The sequence below is a fragment of the Cryptotermes secundus genome, unplaced genomic scaffold (assembly GCF_002891405.2).
Source record: "Cryptotermes secundus unplaced genomic scaffold, Csec_1.0 scaffold250, whole genome shotgun sequence".
Lineage (NCBI taxonomy): Eukaryota > Metazoa > Arthropoda > Insecta > Blattodea > Kalotermitidae > Cryptotermes > Cryptotermes secundus.
Window position 1 is genome coordinate 2,648,282 of NW_019738873.1, and position 22,379 is coordinate 2,670,660.

The 22,379-nt window shown below is 42.6% G+C and overlaps 1 protein-coding gene across 1 annotated transcript; it reads left to right on the plus strand.

Moving 5' to 3' along the window:
* The first annotated feature begins 849 nt into the window (after positions 1 to 849).
* Positions 850 to 21,070, plus strand: LOC111871134. Its single transcript, XM_023863985.2, has 3 exons — positions 850 to 931; positions 17,415 to 17,513; positions 18,972 to 21,070. The coding sequence occupies exons 1-3, from the start codon at positions 892 to 894 to the stop codon at positions 19,154 to 19,156; spliced, it is 324 nt and encodes a 107-aa protein (XP_023719753.1). The 5' UTR covers positions 850 to 891; the 3' UTR covers positions 19,157 to 21,070.
* The last annotated feature ends 1,309 nt before the right edge of the window (positions 21,071 to 22,379 follow it).

Here is a 22,379-nt window from a genome sequence, read left to right on the forward strand (position 1 = left end):
TAAGGATCAAAAGTATGTTTGGTATTAAATCCGATTATATATATATAGTATGTATATATACACACACACACACGCACACACAAGACACAAACAAAAGACGCACGAAATAAAGAAAGAGAGAGAGGGCACGCATGGATGAAAACTGCCGAATGAACCTTAGATTGGGGCCACACGAGCGCACAAAATGCGTCCGTTGTAATGAACGTCGTGACGTCCGTTGTAAAAATAAGCAAGAGAGGCGAATGCTACGCTTTCTTCTGGCTCCTTTGCAGACAAAAAACTACGCACCGCATTCTGCAAATGTGTGGTGTCCTCAGCAACGTCCGTCATAAAGTACGTTCGTTGCAACGGACGTACTTCGTGAGCTCGTGTGGCCCCAGCCTTACGTAAAAACTGACTGTTCGACTCTTCATGAAAGACGCTGTACCAGTGTTGGAGGAAGTGTAAGGGTGAAGTTATCACTGTCCTTAATTAAGTAAGCACCAAGCCATGAAGCCACGCGGGGGAGTGGAGATATAGCTCCACGATTCTTGACTTCGGCACTAGATGGAAGTGAATGGTAAGATTCACGCACCTGCAGTTTTCCCCGCGAGGAAATAGCCCCCGGTGCCCTTTGAATAAGAAGCTCGGTGGGTCCCAGAGCCGGTGTGGACCTTATGGGGAATAAATGAGTCTCTTGCCCATGACAAGAATCCTCGGCCGTCCAACCCATAGCTGAAGTCCGTCAGAAAGATACATTTAGTATGCTTGATGGTCTGTATGAGGCGGAAAGAAAGTGACTCAAGATTTGAAGTGGGAAGGAAGAGAAAACAGGCAGTAGCCGTGTCAGTCATGAAGCATAGAGCGGGTAGAGCGGACGTGCACTGTCGAGCCATCTGGTTGCCTACCAGCATGTACCTGAGCGCACTTCTGCTCCTCTGCGTCACTTCGGGTAAGTGACTAACGTCTCCAAGTTTGACTTCTAACACTTGCGGGCTGAAGTGACAGATAGAGTATTTTTGGATAAATATAGTATCAAGCCTAATTCAGGAGGAAATTAAGAGGAGACTGAACTCGGGTAATGCTTGCTACCATTCAGTCCAGAACCCTTTGTCTTCTCGTCTGCTGTCCAAAGGCGTAAAAATCAGAATATACAGAACTATAATTTTGCCTGTGGCTCTGCATGGGTGTGAAACTTGGTCTCTGAAAGGGAGGAACATAGACTGAGGGTGTTTGAGAACAGGGTGTTGAGGAGAATATTTGGACTGAAGAGGGATGAAGTGACAGGAGGCTGGAGAAAACTGCACAATGAGGAGCTTCATAACTTGTACTCTTCTCCAAGTATAATTAGAATGATCAAGTCAAGGAGGATGAGGTGGACAGGGCATGTAGCACGCATGGGGGAGACGAGGAATGCGTATAGGATATTGGTGGGAAAGCCGGAAGGAAAGAGACCACAGGGACGACCAAGGCGTAGGTGGGTGGACAATATTAAAATGGACCGTAGAGAGATAGGATGGGATGGTATGGATTGGATAGATCTGGCTCAGGATAGGGACCAGTGGAGGGCTGTTGTGAACACGGTAATGAACCTTCGGGTTACGTAAAATGCTGGGAAATACTTGAGTAGCTGCAGAATTGGCGGCTCCTTCAGCAGGGCTCAGCTCCGTGAGTAAGTAAGTAAGTATCCGAGTAACAGACCGTGGAGTCTGTGAGACGACTGTTTACAAACTGTGGCAGCCTCGACGTCTCACAACCCTACGGGCCTCCATGTCCTGTTACAGGGACCGCTTTGCTTTACTTGTCTACCGTTGCGGGTGGCCAGCCGTCATGTTTGAGCCTCATCTGGAGCGGAACGTCCTCCAGCAATTCGTGCAGATCAGTTTCCAAGAAATTACGTCATCTCTCAGATATCGACCGCCCTTTAAGGACGAACGCCCAAGTTGACATGCTGGTTCCTTTACCGTCTATCCTTTCCCCCCACAACAAAGCCTATTAAAAGAAGAACCCTTTATTTTGCCCAGTTATTTCTGCTTTTAGAAACAATTTATTGAATCACCTTGAAAGTTGTCGATGTTAAGCCTATCACGGTGGCCACACGGCCTAGGGCTTGAACCGCCTTCGCCTGCTCGAACACTGGGATCGTGGGTTCGAATCCCACTCGAGGCATGGAGAAATGTGTGCATTTATTCTGTGTATAGGTAGCGGCCTTGCGACGGCCTGATCCCCCGTCCAAGGAGTCCTACCGTCTGTGTACAGATTAAGAAGCTGAAATAGCGGCCAAGATCCATAAGAGTTGTAGAACCATAGTCGACGTGAAGTGTTATTTGAAGCGCCGTATCAAAATGTCGATTTGAAATACGTATCATTAAAGCTACGCATTGAACTGACATTTTCTTTCATTGACTGTAAATATTGCACCTTGACGCACCTAAATCACAAACTTCGTGTATCTTCCATTCATCCATCGACGGCTCTACAGCCCTTTGTTGGGCGCTGACCTCTTCTTGTGTTTCGTAATCATTTTCTCGCAGACGGTAGGACTTCTTAGACAAGTAATCAGGACGTCGCAAGGCCGCTACCTACACGCATGGAAACACGAACACAGCATAAACCTACACATAGATATCCATGCCTTGAATGGGTTTCGAACACATGATCCCAGCATTTGAGCGTACGAAGACAGTAAACTTCGTATTTACTCCACGTTTTCTTTTATCAACTTTAATAAAGTTCTGTGACGTATAGAAGAGAAGTTCACGTCTCAGTGCAGTGCAGTAACGCCTCTACAGTAAGACGACCGCTGCAGTATTGTCTCATTACAATCTGACTTGTAATTACTTCATAAAACCTGGATGCGTAAAATAATTTCCTAATGATGTGTTTCTATTTCAAACGGCCATTAAGAAAATTCTTCTATCATTTATGTGGGTTTGCCTGTGCTTTCAACTTAAATTTTTATTACACTGTTCGTTAAATATATATTTTCACATATACGGATTTTGATGTGACTAATATCAATGGGTTCTAGATTTTATGATTGGATTTATTGGACGCCTCTGCTACAGTTACACTTGATTATAACAACTCAGACACTGAACTCCTTGATGCCCTATGACGAACCCCTCACTGCTCTCTGAATCTCGGACTGGTCTCTACTACTACTACTACTACTACTAGTACTACCTGAGTTCACGAATCTACTGCCATTTATAACTGTCTGAAGACTTGGTAGAGATCACCGCCTCCAACACTCCCTTTCTGCTCATCGGGAATACGCTATGTCGGAAAGCATGTATTCCTTCCCAAGCAGCCGTTTGGTTTTCTTACTGTTTACAACTTAATGACTCGTTCGCTGCTGTACATTGTAACTGGAACGTGATTTGCGTCCGTTGCTCAGCAACGGGCGTCTAGTTCTGGTTCTACGGTTTTCAGCCGTCACGTTACAATATATTGTGTTTCATTTGACGACGCTCTGTCAGGGCATAATGGAGTCGAATGGTTGCATGACAAGTGAATAATAATTGGGAAAGAATTTGAAATGAATCGGTCAAGGCTTGACGGAAGTTCTATCCTGGGATTTTCCTCAACTCAGGAAAAGTCTGAGTTAGGATAGTCCCGCCTGAGTTTCGAACCAGGTACTTCTCGAATGCATGTCAGAAGCGTACCGCTTGACTCAGCTTGCTATGTCAGTGCTCTGGAAGAGGTGGAAACGGTAAAATCGAAATAAGGAGCAGAACTGTGCGTGTGTTTCTTTTCCTTTTCCAGGCGGGTTACAGAGCATAATGAGAGAATGCTTGTACTTTCCCTCGTGCGATTGTTTTTACTAAGATGGGGCCTAGAAAGCGTATAAAGGTAGGAGTGCTCGACCGATACATGTGTATCTTTCCTCAGGAAACATTCCGTCTTCTGGGATGTTACGCCGTGCAGTCTGGTAGAAGTTTACTGACTGGGCTAACTCTCTCGCCCCATGAAAACGGGACGCAGCAAGTGCCCCCCAAACGCCCGCTGTACTTCTACAAGACTGCACGGTGTCACATCACAGACGACAATACGCTTCATCGTCACCGCTAAGTGAGCCTCAGATCGTGCATCTTTCCCCTTTGTTTTCACATAGAAGGGTATGTGGGTCTTCTCTAGTACTGTGAAGAAAGCAGTCTTCTGGGATTTGACACCGTGTATATGTGGTGTTAACCGACGTTTTGGAGGAACGTATCGCCTCCATCTTCACGGTCTCTTCGCTTGCGGACTTCTTATATTTTTCCTTCTACCCTGAAGATGGAGGCGATACGTTCCTCCGAAACGTCGGTTAACACCACATATACACGGTGCCAAATCCCAGAAGACTGCTTTCTTCATAGTCATCGCCGTGAAAGCCTCAAACCTTACATTCTCTAGTACTATTTATTTTTATTTCGAAAGAAATAATTGTGTAAATACGTGCAAAAAGGCCTAGGCAATGCCCATCCGGCCCTCGGCAGCACATTCTTAGAAACGTCTTATTCCATCATAGCGGTCACCTCGCGATTTTTGTGCATGTCTCTTACGTCTAAGAGTTGAGGTGAAAAAGGTGAAGTTGTCTCTGTGCTTAACTAATTAAGCACTTCACCATGAATGTGTATGGGGGGGGGGAATGTATAGATCCACATTTCCTTGACCTCGGCACTAGCTGGAAGTGAGTGGTCGCTTCACCCCCGCTACCCATTGGATAGGACGCTGGGTGGGCCCCAGAACCGGTTTGGACAACATGGAGAAGAGAACATTCTTGATCCTACAGGGACTCGAACTCCGACACCTCGATCGTCCAGCCCGTAGCCAGTCGCTATGTCGATTGAGCTATTCCGGCTCCTAACTCTAAGAGTAGACTATTAATATTTTATAGAGTTAATTTTTTTCCTTTTTTAAATAAATTTAGGAATTTTGTTTACGAAGTAACAGATGCCTTGCAGGGAGGGAACCTCGAACCTCGTGCTGCCATCTATAAACAGATGAGCCTGATAAAGGTAAAAAAAATAAAGTTGTCTCTGTGCCTGATGGATTAAGCATTACGCCATGAAGCCATATGGATGAGTGAAGCTCGAACATTCTTGACCTCAGCACTGAATGGAGGTGAGTGGTCAGCTTCACGCCCCTGTCGCTTTACCTCCGAGGATAAAAACTCTCGGGACCAGTTGCATAGGAGGCTGAATGGGCCCTGGAGTCGGTCTAGACGCCGTGGAGAACAGACAAATCTTGATTCTGCCGGGAATCGAACCCGGGTCCTCCAGCCCGTCACTATACCGACTCTGGGAGTGTTGATACATGTCAAGTCATTCCGTCACGCGGCAGACACGAAATTTGCAGCTTCAGCGGTGCACCACTTCCTCTTGCTCCACCTGACTGTAGCCTGCAGTTTGCTGAGACTCGGAGGCGAGAAATCTGACCCACTCAAGTGAGGATGAAGTGGGTCAGTGTGACAAGCCAATGCTCACAGCTTTGTGCAGCAGTAATGAAGTTTTGATGATCAACATTATCATCATTTTCTCTTTCGTTTACATAAAATTGTCACAATCCACCAGCCGGAATGTCGCGCGTTTGATTCCCAATGAGGTTATTGAATTTTTCAATTGACCTAATCCCTCCAGCCGCACTATGGCCCTGAGGTCGACTCAGCCTCTAACAGAAATGAGTACCAGGAATCTTCCTGTGGGCTAAAGGCTGAAACTTCACCGCCATCTGCGAGCAGATTGTCTAGAAAATGTGGGAGCCTCGACGTCTCACAGCCCTATGGACCTCCACGGCTTGTTACATGGATAGTTTTACCTTCGGCCGAAATTACAGCTTTTAGGCTATGGCGGTGGTTACATGCCCATTCTATAATGCACTCGCCCATAGGTCCTCATGGTATAGTGCTTTAATTAATTAACCACAGTGACAAATTAGGCACACTTCTATTGCTTTATATTTCATTACGAATATTTCTGGGTGAGCTTTGTAAGCTTCAAAGAACACCGCTCTTAATTTTTTGCTGTATTATGGAATATAGTTTCCAGTTTTTTCCATAGGGACGGTGAGAAGATGAAGTGGAACTTTCAATTCTCGTCTATTGCGTCACGTGGGAACATTTTAACATGTCTCCAGTTTTTTTCACAAATCTTAAAGTCTTAGGATTATTGAAATTCCAATCTCGCAGGATAAATGTGTTTCCAACATCATCTTCCTTGCGCTGGTTCAATCCTGTGTCCAATGAATCCTTATAAACGTCCAAAAAAGTAAAGGTGACGGTAACAGGTGGCCGCGCCATAGCTCAAGCGGTTAGTCGCTGGCTTCCCACCGCGGCGGCCCGGGTTCGATCCCGAGTCTGGTCAAGTGAGATTTGTGGTGGACAAAGTGACGTTGGGGTGGGTTTTCTCCGAGTACTTCGGTTTCCCCTGCCAATCTTCATTCCACCAATTGCTCCACAATCACCCTCATCTATCATCTGGGGCTGGTACAATAGGCCAGAAGTGGCCGCAGTACAAGGGACTTACACCCACCTCACTTACTTACTTACTTACTTACTTACTTACTTACTTACTCATGGAGCTGAGCCCTTCTTGAGGAGCCGCCAATTCTGCAGCTACTCAAGAATTTCCCAGCATTTTACGGAACCCAAAGGTTCATTACCGTGTTCACAAGTGTCCTCCACTGGTCCCGATCCTGAGCCAGATCTATCCAATCCATACCTTCCCATCCTATCTCTCTAAGATCCATTCTAATATTGTCCACCCACCTACGCCTTGGTCTTCCCTGTGGTGTCTTTCCTTCTGACTTTCCCAGGTAGCGACCGTGGCACAGACGACTGCACAGCGGCCGTTGCCAGGCAGCAACAAGATCGTGTTTTCTGCGAGGGCCCCAGATGGGGCTCGACACCAAGACACAGTGACCGACTGACCGTCAGTCTCAATGTGACTTTGACTTTTGATGAGTTAGTGAATTAGTTACCCCGAATGAAGACGGGTTCGAATGCCTGGGATTGGTGACGAAATGAAACCCAGTACTTGCGGGTAAAACTGGGCACCCTGTTCCTTGGGGGGATGTGCTGAAAAGGCGATGAGAAATTAAGGTTAAATTGTCACCAGGACGGTGATATCCTGTTCATGTCTAATGTAACTCGAGAATTACACGTGTCTGCTGTGAAAAACAGCAATAACTGGAACGCAAAAGCGTACGTATTGTTGTCAGTGCCACTGTAAGAAGAAGAAGCCCAGTAAATGTGCACTTTCTCTCACATGGGAAGAACGCGCCACTGAGCGGAACGGACAACTCAGCACGTCCAGGTTCCACTGTAAACTGACCGAGATCACACATGCCCATGTAGCAAATGAGTTGCAGGTTGGAGCAGGTTGTAACTACCGAAAATACGTAGTTTGAGATCAAATTCCGGTTTCAGGCAATCTCAGTATTATGTCTTGAGTACAAAAATGTAAGCTTGAGTATCTATGCATGCGTACAGGCGTCCTTTGGCACTCGACAAACTTATAATGTTTAATGTCTGATCTTCGAGTAAAAACTGTCCCTTTGCCAGACGCGTTTCTGCTATTAATGTTGTTTATATGGACGCTGAAGTATTTCGAACCAAAACCGTTTATATCAACCACAAATTGTAATGCTAATTTCTTGATGATTAGAATATTAACTGTGTTAGCGATTTATTATATTGTGGCGTGTGGAACCGTTGTTATGAAACGACCGCGAGATGGGCGGATATACCAGGGTCGTTCCTGGGCAACTACTCGGTAAACACGTTCCTGCGGCAACAGACACGAACGCAATAATAGACTAGCTGTTAGAAGCTACGGACAAGTTCATGATTTGTTTATTCCGTCTTGCAGTGCATACACTTATCTATCTTCTTCTCTCACTTTCACTACATGTTTCGGCATAAGAATGCCATCTTCAGGTGCTACTCAATTCACGTCAAACTAGTACATTGTATGCCTTGTCTTCACTTTAAAATAACTAAAATATATGTCCATCATATATATTGACAAATGTCAATCGTAAAAATATTAAAACTGTTCAGGGTTCCCGATCGCTACGTCGTATCTTATTACGCCAGTCCTGTTCATCCTACTCTGTTGGAGCTCTTCTTCCCTATCGTGTATATTGTGTTTCTGTTGCGTCTTGTTCTCGCGACTGCGTGCGTTATGCTGTTGGGTCTGCTGGGTATGTGTGTGTGACACACACAGAGTAGGATGAACAGGACTGGCGTAATAAGATACGACGTAGCGATCGGGAACCCTGAACAGTTTTAATATTTTTACGATTGACATTTGTCAATATATATGATGGACATATATTTTAGTTATTTTAAAGTGAAGACAAGGCATACAATGTACTAGTTTGACGTGAATTGAGTAGCACCTGAAGATGGCATTCTTATGCCGAAACATGTAGTGAAAGTGAGAGAAGAAGATAGATAAGTGTATGCACTGCAAGACGGAATAAACAAATCATGAACTTAAATCAGTGCAACAGGACGCTAAAATATAACATTGCTACGGACAAGGTTAGGCGCAATCAGAAAACCCGTCCTGTGGCGGGGTAGAATATTTCCACCGTAGCCCTGAGAGTCGTAAAAGGCGACGAAAAGGGAACCCAGTGTCTGGGGGTGTAACTGGGCGAACATGTTCCTGGAGGATATAAATACGGGCACCTGGCCCTCCAGGTTTCGAGAGTCTCGAATCTGGGACAGTAAAATATGGTCATGTTTCCCGGGACTCGGACCTGAGAATGACTGTGCTTGCGAGACCCATCCTCTCATCAGAAAGGGTGTTACGTGAGGACTATGACAGCAAGTGTTTAGTTGAAAAAAAAATGCCGGTCATGAGTCTCAAGGGGCTTGTCGCCAAGACGAACTGATTGCCGGCTAACCGCCAGTCGTAAAGTGACTCTGACTCTGATCCAGTCAGTTCTGTATGGGAGTCTGTGAAGAAAGAACTTGAGCCCGGAGGCAGAGGAAGAGCCATTGTTGGAGTCGTTACCAGGAAACGTCTAGTAACACTGAGAATACTAGACTGTGTGCTCTAGTGAACTGTAAAATATGGATATAGCAATGGCGTTGTAGTTATTTGTAGTTGCGACCTGTAAGTGGCCAATAAACCTCACATCCAATCCAAACCTCCGTCTATAGTCACATATACACGTGACAATATATATACTAAGATATATATATATATCTTAGCGCTTATTGGTTGACATGATCGCACTAATCGAAATGCCTAATAGACAGGCATATACGTAGCTCGTTTTGTTTTGTCTTTCGTGTGTGTGTGTCTTTGTATTTGTTCTATTTTTCTTCTTTGTCTCATGCTTACTTTATAAATGGACTTTGGGCTGTTGAGTAGGTATGTAAATAAACAAATTATTATTATTATTATTATTATTATTATTATTATTATTATTATTATTGACGTTGTATAAACCCTTATACTTCAACAAAGAGACGGCCTACGGACAAGACGACAGGAACTTGACTGGCGATAAAGTTCCAATGAATGATTTCTAACATTGAGTGGGTATCAGCAGCCATAGCATGACGGTATGTTCGCCCACATTCAATGACAGAATATAGAAAATATATAACATGTAGGAACTATGCATAGTTCCTACATATCATATACTGTCTGAGACACACAACAGGATGCAATCAATAAAAACAAAGAATATAGAAGTAACCTTTGCAGCTTCATGGGTTTATACTGAGAACAAGGTCGAAGAACTTCATATTTCCTTCCCAAACTATTATTATTATTATTGGCAGGCGGTAGCGAAGTTGGTTGCTACAAACCGAGAGTTCTTGGGTTAGATTCCCGATGAAGTTATCGTATTTTTCAATTGACCTAATCCTTCCAGCCGCATTATGGGCCTGAGGTCGACTCAACCTCTAACAGCAATGTGTACCAGGAATCTTCATGGGTGGTAAAGGGCGGCCGGAGCGTAAGGCTGACAACCTCACTGGCATCTGTGAGCCGACTGTCTGGAAAATGTAGGATCCTTGACGTTTCAGAGTTGATATAGGGTTAGCTTTTTATATTATTATTATTATTATTAGTAGTAGTAGTAGTAGTAGTAGTAGTAGTAGTAGTAGTAGTATTGAATAGCGCGGTAGGTATAGCGACTGGCTACGGGCTGGAGGGCAGAGGGGTTGGAATTCGAGTCCCGGTAAGGGCAAGATATTTCCTGTTCTCCAAATCGTACAGACTCGTACTGAGGGCCACCCAGCCTCCTATCCTATGTGTACCAAGAGCATTATCCAGGAGATAAAGCGGTCAGGGCGTGAAGCTGACCACAGACTTCCAACTAGTGCCGAAATCAAGAATATGTGGATCTATACAGCCACTCACCCATACGTGTTTATAGGGTAGTGCTTAATTAAGCACAAGGACAACTAATTTTTTTCCTTGGCACTACAGCCCCAGTGGGCCTAGACTTACCTCCATGAACTTCTCCGTTCACTTCGGTTTTTCTAGATCTTACACATTCGGTAGGACTCCTTGGGCGGGTGATCAGCTCGTCGCAAGGCCTCTACCTGTACACAAACACAGAAAAACGCACACACACAAATTAAACATCCATGCCCTGAGTGGGATTCGAACCCACGATCCCAGCTTCCGAGCGAGCGAAGACAGTGCACGCCTTAGACCGCTCGGCTACCGTGACCGGCGAACTCATGTATAGCAATATAATATTAAAAATAATAGGCTGCTCTTTTTAACGCAATGTGTTGGAAAATACAGAGTTAAAGAATATGGTCACCGTACGAAAAAATCCTTCAGTTCTCGGACTGACAGCGATAATCCATAACCTACTAGATTCAGACCCGTGAAATTTAGCGTGAAGATGGATTATCCAGGTGTCTCTGCATTCTGTGTGAGGATTCCTGCGTTTGGCTGCAGCCGACCGACTGAATGTGTACTTGTAGGGACTTCATTCTTAACACTTTCGTGGTGAGGGCTGAAGGGACCGTCAAGGGGTTAAGGGACAGTAACAGACTTGCCTACTCTGTATAGCGCCAGTTCAGGCTGTACCGGCTACTGGCGTAACTGTGTAGGGATGAACTGGACTGAACTACAGTAATTGTTTTGGCACAGGTAGTAGTTGCTGATGCATGATGCTACCGCGCGTTTACCTGTTCCGACTTCCTGCATTCCTCAAAACCAGGGCCCGGATTTTGATGACATGTCATCTTTTTTCCCTTGTATCCTATGCGATGCTCTTAAATATATAAATCTCGGACATGAGCTGCTGGTTACAGAAATGTAAATTATATAAGTAATTTTTTTGGTAAATTTTTGGACTTTTAAGAGTATTTCTTGTTATTTTTTAACATTTTAGGGATTTTTTCTTAATGTTTTCTGAAATGTGAATAACATGGAAGCGAAGTGTTCTTTCTTTTCTCCTTCAGGTCATTTTTCTGGATTTTTTCGATAATTTTTTTAAATATTTTCAGGTCCTTCACAAAAGTAGAATCGAAGTGATAACAGTACCGCGTCTGTAGGAGTACATATTTATAACACAGACAATGAGGCTTTTCGAGTTCTCCGCGCAACTCCTTGTTGTGCGCATTCAGTTGGATTGTGTATAACAGGAGCAACGGGTTTGGGGTATCCAAGCCATCCCTCTCTTTTACTACGAGTTCGGAGTAAAGAAGTTCAGTTATTTTGAGTGTTTTTCACAAAGTTTTCGCAGCGAATACAAAGGGCATGGGAAGTCTTGTCCGTCCTTCTGTCGGTTCACATGATTGAGTTCCGAAACTGCTGAATGAATTTCAATGAAATAAGATGTTGCGGGTCTACACCAAGTCTCTATAGAGTATTTATTTATTTTCGGTTTGGACCGGGGTATTGTAATTCCTGCTTTACTCAAAGGCCAAAAATAATCTTATTGTTTCGATATAGGGCTCGTTGCACGGAGCCGCGGTAAAGTAAAGCTATCCCTGTAACAGGCCGTCGAGGCTCCCACATTTTCTAGACAATCGGCTTACAGATGGCGGTGAGGGTGTCAGCCACCCTTTACCCCATAGGAAGATTCCTGGTACTCCTTTCTGTTAGAGGCTGAGGCGACCCCAGGGCCATAGTGCGGCTGGAAAGATTAGGTGAACTGAAAAATACAATGACCTCATAGGAAATTTAACCTGCGACCTTCCGGCTTGTAGCATAGTGCCTCAACCAACTTGCCTCACAGAAATAATATACTTAGAGAATATTTGCAATTCTTTGTAGGCAGCTACTTCCCCTTTAGCTTCTCTAAATTAATCTGTTTCATAATAATTTGTAACAAAGTGTATGGAAGCATGATTTCCGGCCAAACATTACGCATTATCTGCAGGCTTGGCTCATTTATGTAAGCGTTATGTTGGCTGACATAAAACGTTCCCTGACTGGAAAGGAATTTGTCATTCATCAATGGACCGTGATGAGTTTGAAGCATTCCCTTCCGGGATCAAACAGATTTTAGCGTAATGCGATCCAGCTCTGCAACTAATGAGCTAATGTGGCTTGGACCGTTACACTCAAACATGGCGCGACTGTGAGAAAGCGGGTTGCTTCTTGCAACAGAAAGCCACAGCTAAACACAGTTGCGTAATATGAACACGCTATAACTTCCAGAAGACAGTAATTGAAACTGTTTCAGACTGCCGATAAAGCCTGACGAAATCGGAAATAAATCTACAGCGTGAGGACTTGAAATTGTATCTTCACCATACACAAAATGTGGCACAGAGCGAAGGCGCTAAAACTGTACCTTGGGCTGTAATGTAGGTTACAGCAAACAGTGGCAGAGTTTGATACTGTGGCCTACAGACCCGTTGCTAAGACGTGACTCTGTAAACAGCGGCCGTTGCCATGTAACGCCCGCAACAATAAAAGAACAGTTTTATGCAACCCGTTTCTAAGCAACGGCTTGGTCGCGCCAAACAAACTTCAACAACAGAAGCTGTGTTTCCTGCGCGGTCCTTGCTGAGCAGTTATGTTGAAGACAACTGACGCTACAGTACAGTTGAGGGTTCAGTTGTGGCCTGTTTACCAGCGAGCAACAGAAGCTGTTTCCTACGCGGTCCTTGATAAGCAGTTATCTTGAAGACAACTGACGCTACAGTACAGTTGAGGGTTCAGTTGTGGCCTGTTGACCAGCGAGCAACAGAAGCTGTTTCCTATGCGGTCCTTGCTGAGCAGTTATCTTGAAGAGAACTGACGCGATTCAAGCCTGACACTTCCCAAAAAGAATAATATCAGAATTGTTAACACTTGCGCTAACTAACTCGGTACAACTGTCCTTATGCTTAATTCAGCAGCGCGCCATGAAGATGTATGGGGAAGTACAGATATTTCCACGCATTCTTAACCTCGACACTAGATGAAGGTGAGCAATCAGTTTCATTCCTCGCCATTTTAACCCAGAAGAAAATGTCCCTTGGCACCCATTACATAAGAGGCTGGGTGGGTCACAGGGTCTATCTGGACGCTCTTGAGAACAGAAAATACCTTTCCTTTGTCGGGAAACGAACCCTACTCATGTATCCGGTAGGCTACTCACTATACTGACTTAGTTCTTCGGGCATTAAGAAACCTTACAGTCGTGTTGTATGAAAGAAACACGTTTCTCTGAGGGAAGAACAGAAATTGTTAGGAAACACCTGAACCGGGGAGAGCCGAATTAAGCAACACACCGAGGATATTACGTAACGAACAATTTCGCCATTCACAGTACTGTCACGGTTTGTCAAAGTGAAGGAGGTTACTACGGGATGTAATTCGGTTGGCGGGAAGGGAGGGGAGGTCGAGAAATGCGCTAAAAATTTTAGTGGGGACCCTCTTGAATGTAAATGCTCAGAAGACATGAGGACGTTGTGCGGAAAATATTAAAATAGATCTTAGGGAAATACTTTAACTTTATTGGTTTACCGGGTCTGTACCTGCAAGTTATGTTACTAGTTGGTTACATAATGACCGGAATTTAAATGATAAATTTTACAATATACAGAGTGGCCAAAAAGTCAGTTAACTGGTTTGTATAATGTATAATGAAATACGATGAAATTTATTTATTATTTTGCCAAATTTACAAAAAGAAAATGTTCGAAATTAGATTCTCCACATCCAGTGCACAACTCACAACGCTATAAAACCGATCTATAAATTGATTGGCAAGTTTAAATCTGAACATACCCGTTAATATGAGAAGCCGGCATAACGCAGTCGCTATAGCGACTGGCTACAACAGAGGGGTCGGAGTTCGAGGCTCCTCGTCGTCCAGACTGGCTCTGTGGCTCACCCAACCTCTTATCCAACGGGTACCGAGGGTTCCTTTCCCCGGGGGTAAAGTGACCGGTTCGTGAAGCTGACCACTCACCTCCAACAAGTGACGGGTCAAGAAAACCTGGATCTATACACCCACTGCCCCATACGCCTTCATGGTGTAGTGTTTAATTAGTTAAGCATATGAACAACTTTACCTTTTTTATTCATTAACACTCGAGAATGGTTAACTGACTTTTGTGCCGTCCCGTGTGGAGGCGGGTTCGATTACCTCCACTGTAGCCCTACGAGTCGTATGAGGCGACTAAAAGGGAACCCAATGCCCGGGGGTATAACTGGGCTACCCTGTTACTGGGGGATATAAATACGGGCACCTGGTCCTACCGCTTGTACAGGGTGTAGAAATATTCGAGGATGGCTGGGTAAAGTGCAGAATATGTTCGAAATGTTGACATGAGAACTGGGCCAGTTCGGAAGGAGGTTGTAGCTTCCTATACGACCACTGTTAAACCAGAATACATGTGCACTCTACGTTTCTGCTTTACGTTTATGCACGACTTTTGTAGTCAATAAAGAAATAAAACTTGACATGTACTTCAAATTCGTCTTATGTCAAACGTACGCTATTCCCAGTAAAAAGAAAAAAGGTAAAGCTATCCCTATAACAGGCCGTCGAGGCTCCATACATTCTCTAGACAATCAGCTCACAGATGGCGGTAGGGTTGTCATACGCGCCGCCCGTCCTTTACCCCCCCCCCCCCCCNGCGGCTGGAAGGATTAGGCGAATTGAAAAATCCAGTGACTTCATCAGGAATTGAACCCAAGACATTTCGGCTTGTAGCATAGTGTCTCAACCAACTTATGCTACCGCGTGCCCTTGTACATATGTGTACGAAAACATTTACTCAGTTCTGTTGGTTTGTTACACAGAGAAATATTTTCCATGTCCGATGTTAAAAATATGCTTTTTATTTACAATTCAGTGTGTCATTGTGTGCGTGCGTCATTGTGTGTTTGAGTGCTTGTGTGTGTATTTGTTTGTGTGTGAGCGCGGTATTGTGTACGCGCGTCTGTGTGTGTGCGTGCGTCATTGTGTCCGCGCGACTATGTGTGTGTTTGAGTGCTTGTGTGTGTTTGTGTGCGTGCGTGTCATTGTGTGCTTGTGTGTGTGCGCGCGCCATTGTGTACGCACGTGTTTGTGTGCGGGCGCTATTTTGTACGCGCGTCATTGTGTTTGAGTGCTTGTGTATTTGTTTGTGCCCGCGCGGAATTGTGTACGCACGATTGTGCGTGCGCGTCATTGTGTGTATTTGCTTGTGTGTGTTTGTGTTTAAGTGCTTGTGTGTGCGCGCGTCATTGCGTACGCACGTGTTTATGCGCGCGTGTTTGTGTACGCGCGTCTTTTTCTGCGCGCGTTTGAGTGCTTGTGTGTGTTTGTGTGGCGCGTCGATGTGTACGCACGTGTTTGTGTACGCGCGTCTTTGTGCGCGCTTGTGTGTGTTTGTGTGCGTACGCGCGTTTGTTTGCGCTCGTCTTTGTGTTCGCGTGAGTTTGTGTGCGCGCGCGTCATTGTGTACATTGGATTTTCATCCTAATAAAAGAATACATGAAGAAATTGAAATCATTCCGATTAAGCCATTGAGGAATAAAATCGTAGGACCGGAATCACATCGCGGAAAAAGAGCTTAAGAACGAGCGAAACATAGCAGGATAAAATAGGACAACGGATTACTAAGCACTGTAGCTACACCAAGAAGAACACATAAACAAGTTTAAGAGCGTAACACATCAACTACACCATGTACAACATCAATATATTTCAAGAACAATTTAAGTAACTTAGCGGAAGATAGATTAAATCTTAGAATCAAGACAGCAACATTTCTAAAAAATGTAACATAAACATACTGACAATGGATGTCCAACATGACATAAGCAACATAACACTACGCTCACCTTAAACATAATTGTATTTAACCGATTTAGGGAACAAACCTTCAAGTGTAATGTAAGTTATTTTAGATATATTTAATATACCTCAAATATAATTAACAGAAGCATAATTATTTTATCTGTGCATATGAAGTGATTATGAAATATTTTATATTGTATTTCAATGGTTTTGTGATTACGTATATGTGTGCCCACGCACACACACAGAGGGGGGGTTATCTCAGCAGATCAGGGCAGTTATGGTCCAGAACTGTATGAAAACCTCTGTGTATATGGACACCTATTCTGTGACAATGACAAAATTAACCGTAGCATTGATATTTCCAAAAAGCGGGTAATATGAATGTAGAAACAAATATTTTAAGATCCAAAAGGGAAAATATTTTATGTAATAACTCTACCTAATTGAATACAAATTTTTATACTCATATTTACGAACTTCAACACAACTTATATGTATTAAATTCAAATTTGTAGAGTTGCTCATTTTTTACATTTTTTTTTAAACGAAATTCTTTGTGTCATCTTATGTATAGCAAAACACCGTAAGGCAGGGTAAACTCATCTTACCTCCCCCGATGTACTGTGCCACAGCTCAAGCGGTTAGTCGCTGGCTTCCCACCGCGATGGGCCGGGTTCGATCCCGGGTCTGGTCAAGTGGGATTTTTGGTGGACAAAGTGGCGCTGCGGCAGGTTTTCTCAGAGTACTTCGGTTTCCCTTGCCAATCTTCATTCCACCAGCTGCTCCACAATCACCCTCACCTATCATCTGGGGCTGGTACAATAGGCCAGCAATGGCAGCAGTACAAGGGACTTAGTCCCACTCCAATAGCAATAAAAAAAATAAAATACCTTCCCCGATTGTGTCATTTCCCAAATCTCAAACTTCCTGTCAGTTAATCTGATGAAAAACTTCAATGGGAATATTATACACCTGAATTGTGTAGAGTTCCTACATAACTGAGAGAATTGGTTTCATTACAATTACTGGCATATGGCTAAATACTGTATATACCAAACAAAAAGAATATTTCAGAAGAAAGGTATGGATAGTAATGGCATAAATCTTTTAAACCGTTCATACTTTTTTATTTGATGAGTTAATTTTGAGAATGTTATTACATTTAATTATAGTATGTGGAAACAAAATGTTGTCCTCTGAGCAACTGAGTCTTTTATGCGGGTATTTCTTCATTCCAGAGCTGAATATGAATACTGCACAAGCACAGAGTCCTACCAGTCCAACATCCACACAGCTGTACACACCTGGAAAGTCTATCCTCATGCCTGGAAACGGAGGTAGGCTAGCTGCAAAACATAAGAGAAAATGTTGCCCAATTCTCTGCTCATCATCATCAACATGCAGAAATTGCTGGATTGCTTTACATTCTAGATAAAATTAAGTTGGGTACCTGGGTAGTATGGGCATGTGGTAGCATAGTTGGTTGAGACACAATGCTACAAGCCAGAAGGTCGCTGGTTCGATTCCTGATGAGGTCATTGGATTTTTCCACTGTCCTAATCCTTCCAGCTGCACCTCACCTCCACATGTGAGCTAACTCTCTCGAAAATGTGTAAGCCTCAACATCTCATACCCTATGGGCCTCCACAGCCTGCTACAGGGATTGCTTTACCTTATTACCTCAGCAGTAAGAATTCCTGCCTTCTATAAGGCACGAAGTGTATGTAAAGGTTTATTGTTTCACTTCCGTCTATAATCCAACACACTTTTTTTTATTTTAGACGACACCAAACTTACAAGTAGTTACTATAGGATTCTGACGATGGTGTATAACACACTGATATATTGGGTTTTTGAACTTTATCCATCGTCCTGGTTTTTAAGATAATTAATAAAAACACGACGTTTCGGAAACTGGATCTGTTTCTGTCCTCAGGTGAAGGAAAACACCTATTCTGTTGGGTCTGTTAGAAAGAGCTAGCCTCAATCACTGGTCCAGTCTGGCTACATGTTTCAGCCTCACAGGGCCATCTTCACGCAACACATTTTGGTGTCATATAAAATAAAAAGTGTGTTGCATTCTAGACAGAAAAGAAACTGCATGAGTATAACTATAATATTTATTATATATTTACAAATGCAATATTAATATACAAACTTATATTTTATTATTTTCTCCAACATCCTCTCTGGATCCAGGCATCTGCCTTTTCTCTTCCCAGTCAATTCTTCGCTCCATTACTTCTAATTCTCAACTCTCCAGTCTTCTAGTTACCTCTGCATTAAATATCCGCAGACTCTGTCTGCTGCTTATGCCAATTTTCTGTCCATCAATCATCTCCCACCTGTAATACTAATACAGCATTCTCCTGAAAGTTAATTCAAAGCAATACCATCACTTAATTTATGATGTTGAATACAGGACCCTTCGTTCAAGGTATGACTATTTGTAACACTGGGTAAATTCATGATTCAGATTCACCACTCACCCAACGAAGGGCTCCTCAGTAGACATAAGAACTAAGAGTGTTCTGGAATCTCTCGCCTGTCACTGTTCCTGCTTGTGTCATAACCTGCTTCCATCTCAGTTCCAGATGGCAACATTTCGGCTAGATTTCCTCGTGTTGTTCACATGATTTGTGCAGCAGCTTTGAATAAGGTTGCTGTCTTGCTACTTTTCCATTAAAAATGACATCAGTGTCCAGCATGTGACAAAGCTAAGATCAGAATCTCACAAAAGTAATACATTCTGTATATTCTTTCTAAAACATAACTATAATTCTAATACATTTCAGTTGGTACATGGCGGGAGATAAGTCTGTCACGAAGGAGCAATGCTCCATCCTGGCAACGTGACGGAAGGAGTTTGAATGCCTCTTCTGCCGCGTCCTCGATGGTGCAAGTGTCCAGCCTACAGAAATGTAACAGTGCACCATGGATGCTGAGTCTCTTCACCATCTGGCTTGCTATGAACAATTGAACAGTGGCTGTATGAAATTCACAGCACAAAAAGAAATGGTGCTTCAACAAGTTTGTTACTTGAAACTCTAAGTGCTGAATTTTTAATATTTTTTAAGAATCCTGCACAGATTCCATCATGATTTTTCACATTCTTTGCATAGTATGTATACGAACTGGACAAGATCTTGTTTGTTTAAACAAGAAACTACTAGTAACTTAACTCATACCAGAGTGATAACCACGAAAGACAAAAGTTTACTTGGAAGTGTGACTAATTGTTTCCATTATTTCAGGTAAGCTTTTCAGATAGTTTTTCTATGAGACTTATTATATTCACACTGATCTGGAAGGAACAAGGAAAACCACTTCTCACTGTGAAGGTCACGGAAATGGAGAACTATGATACATCAATGACAAATATCATGATTGGTGTGGGGGGGAGGAGAGAAGAGGTACTGACTGCTCCCTATTTTAGACTATTATAGCAGAAAATTAGGAAAACGAATCAATGAGAATATTTGGGCTAGTGTCTTTCCAAACACAAGCCACACTTGGTATTTACTCTGTCTACTATAAATAAAAATAATAAACAACAAAAGTAATTATTTCTGCTAGCCTAGTAATCTGTGGAAAGTTAACAATTCTCTGTGTTCAGTAGAATGGTAGATTAGAGTTATTTCTCTCTGTGTTTGCTATGGTTAATGAACTGTTAGATGCTAGATCTGAACTGAATCCCCTTTCACAGGGGTGTCATATTACCAAAGAGTTTCTTTCTTTGAAGCTAAGTGTTGTAGTCTGTGGATAAACATACAGTAGCATTAAACTACCTTAAACATGTGAAATGTAGGGCATGTCATACATTCAGCTCCAACTTATTATTGCTTGAAGAAAGCTTTAGTAACCACATGTTTTAACATCCCTTAACCATCAATACTGAGTCAGTTTTATTCTACAGTATGCCTCAACTCTTCCCTAGTGGCAGTGTGCAATGTCAACTGTGAAAACCCAAGCACAAGTGCTGAGCTCTACAACACATGGACGCTTCTAACTGCAGGACTCTGTGTGCTGATGTCCTACAGCAATGTTGGGCTGCTGACAGTAATGAGAACAACGTGAAACATTTCATTATATGTAACGTGTTAAAGTAAATGTGTTAAATGGAAATTACATTTGTAAATAATATACTACATGTGTCAAAGACTATTTCATAGTACACATAAGTGAAGTTCTATGTCTGAAATATCTTACATAATCAAAATACAATCACCTCCCTGTGTTAAAAATTAAACTGTGTTTACGGCATGATAACTGAAAGAAACACGGTTGCATTATCTCTGAAATTATGTATTATAAAATAATAATAATTACAGGTTTTTTGCTGTTAAGCCTATCCATTCTGAGTTCAATTTAAAGCAATATCTTTCACTTCTGTTTCTATAATATCTTATTTTACTAATTTTTTTAATTTACAATGGTACAATTTCACATATGCCTTCAATTGAGTTAAGGAAAGAATGTTTCCTTTCGCTCATACTAATGAACACATATGTTATCTGTTCAGAGTAAACATATTTCTTTAACAAGATATCTAGTCCTGTAGCACTGAAAGGATTATTGTAACATGTAAATATAATAAGAATTACTGAGTGTAATTTTATAAAAATGTTAAAAGGTGTTTCTGGATTAAATTTATCTCTAAGTTTAACTCATTCAACAAACTAATATGCTTAAATATTATTTTAATATACATATAACTACTCTATGCTCAACAGTCTTCAAGAAACTACTGTTAACTCTGTTATATTTTAGCGTCCTGTTACACTGATTCATGTCCATTGTTTATGCTAACTGTCTTATAGTGTATACACTTTTTCACCTTATTCTTCACTTCCACACTACATGTTTCAGCACTAATGTGCCATCCTCAGGTGTCTTTATGCACGTTAAACTATTGTACTGCATGCCATGATGTCTTCATTCTAAAATGACTGAAATCTGTATTCGTCATATATGTCGATGAATTCTAAATAATAAAACTTTTCAGGATTCATCCTACATCGCACTCAAACACGCGAATTACGCCAATCCTTTTTTATGTGAGCATTCTTCCTACATACATTTGTGTATCGTGTTCTGTGTTGTGTTTTGCTCCTGTTACTGCATGCGTTGTGAAAAAGTGTATACACTGTAAGACGGTTAGCATAAACCATGTACTGTTAACTTGGATGCTCAAGAAATTCCCTGCACTTTAAGGTATTCAGACGTTCATTACTGTGTTCACAATGGCTGAACACTGGAATTTATTCAAGCTGGATTAATCCAATCCACCCTCCCATCCTGTTGCTTTTAGATAGATTTTAGTATTACTGTCCCATGTATGTCTAGTTTTCCAAAAGGTCTCTTGCCTTTACATGCCGACCAACATTTTCTTTCTAATAGGGACTCAACTTCAAAGGAACTACGTTATGGTACTAATGACAGGTGCGTGTATTAAGTCTGCCTAACATCATTAACCCCATGAAGATTCAACAGCTGACACACGTAATTTTTCTGCCTGTTCAAAATATTGTGGGAACTTGTATAAATAAATAAATAACATACAAGAAATCACATTCTGCAGAAATAAATAAACAATTTATTAACTTACAATATACTTCATATATATTGCCACGTGTTGGGTGTGTAACACGCTGTCTCGGATCTACCGAATTTATTGAACACTCGCTCTTACACTTACACAATTCTCAATTTCACAAGTACTGCCATCTGCAGTATCACAATTACTGCTACCATTCACTCAATAACAATGGACTTCAACTCACTTCGGCGACTGCTAGACTGCAACTGACTGGTTACTCTCTCTCTAGTAACTGGCTCAATACTCACTACTCTAGTAGCATCTGCACTGACAACACGGAAAACAGTTACGTGATAGCTACCACTGTTGTTGTGTAACGTCGTGTTTACAGGCATTGCTGGGGAATGCTGCCGCAAGTTGTTTATTGCTGTGTAGTAACTGCGGTGTCCTCTCTTATGTCACTGTGGGAAGTGCTGTTATGTCACCGCGGGAGGTGAAAGAGTGTTCACCAAGCGTTGCGTAATAATGGATGGGGTGGAGGTATGTGATGTCACTGCAGAGTGCAGAGTGACTGCAGAGTTCACGTGACCCCTACTTCCCATTGCGCCATCCACGTCACACTGCTCCCTTCTAAAGGCTGTTCATCCCGAACAGCCTAACGGTG

Coding starts and splice junctions, on each gene's coding strand:
- LOC111871134 (XM_023863985.2), top strand. CDS start 892: ATGTACCTGAGCGCACTTCTGCTCCTCTGCGTCACTTCGG. Junction 932..17,414: donor GCTCCTCTGCGTCACTTCGG/GTAAGTGACTAA, acceptor TCTTCATTCCAG/AGCTGAATATGAATACTGCA. Junction 17,514..18,971: donor CCTCATGCCTGGAAACGGAG/GTAGGCTAGCTG, acceptor AATACATTTCAG/TTGGTACATGGCGGGAGATA.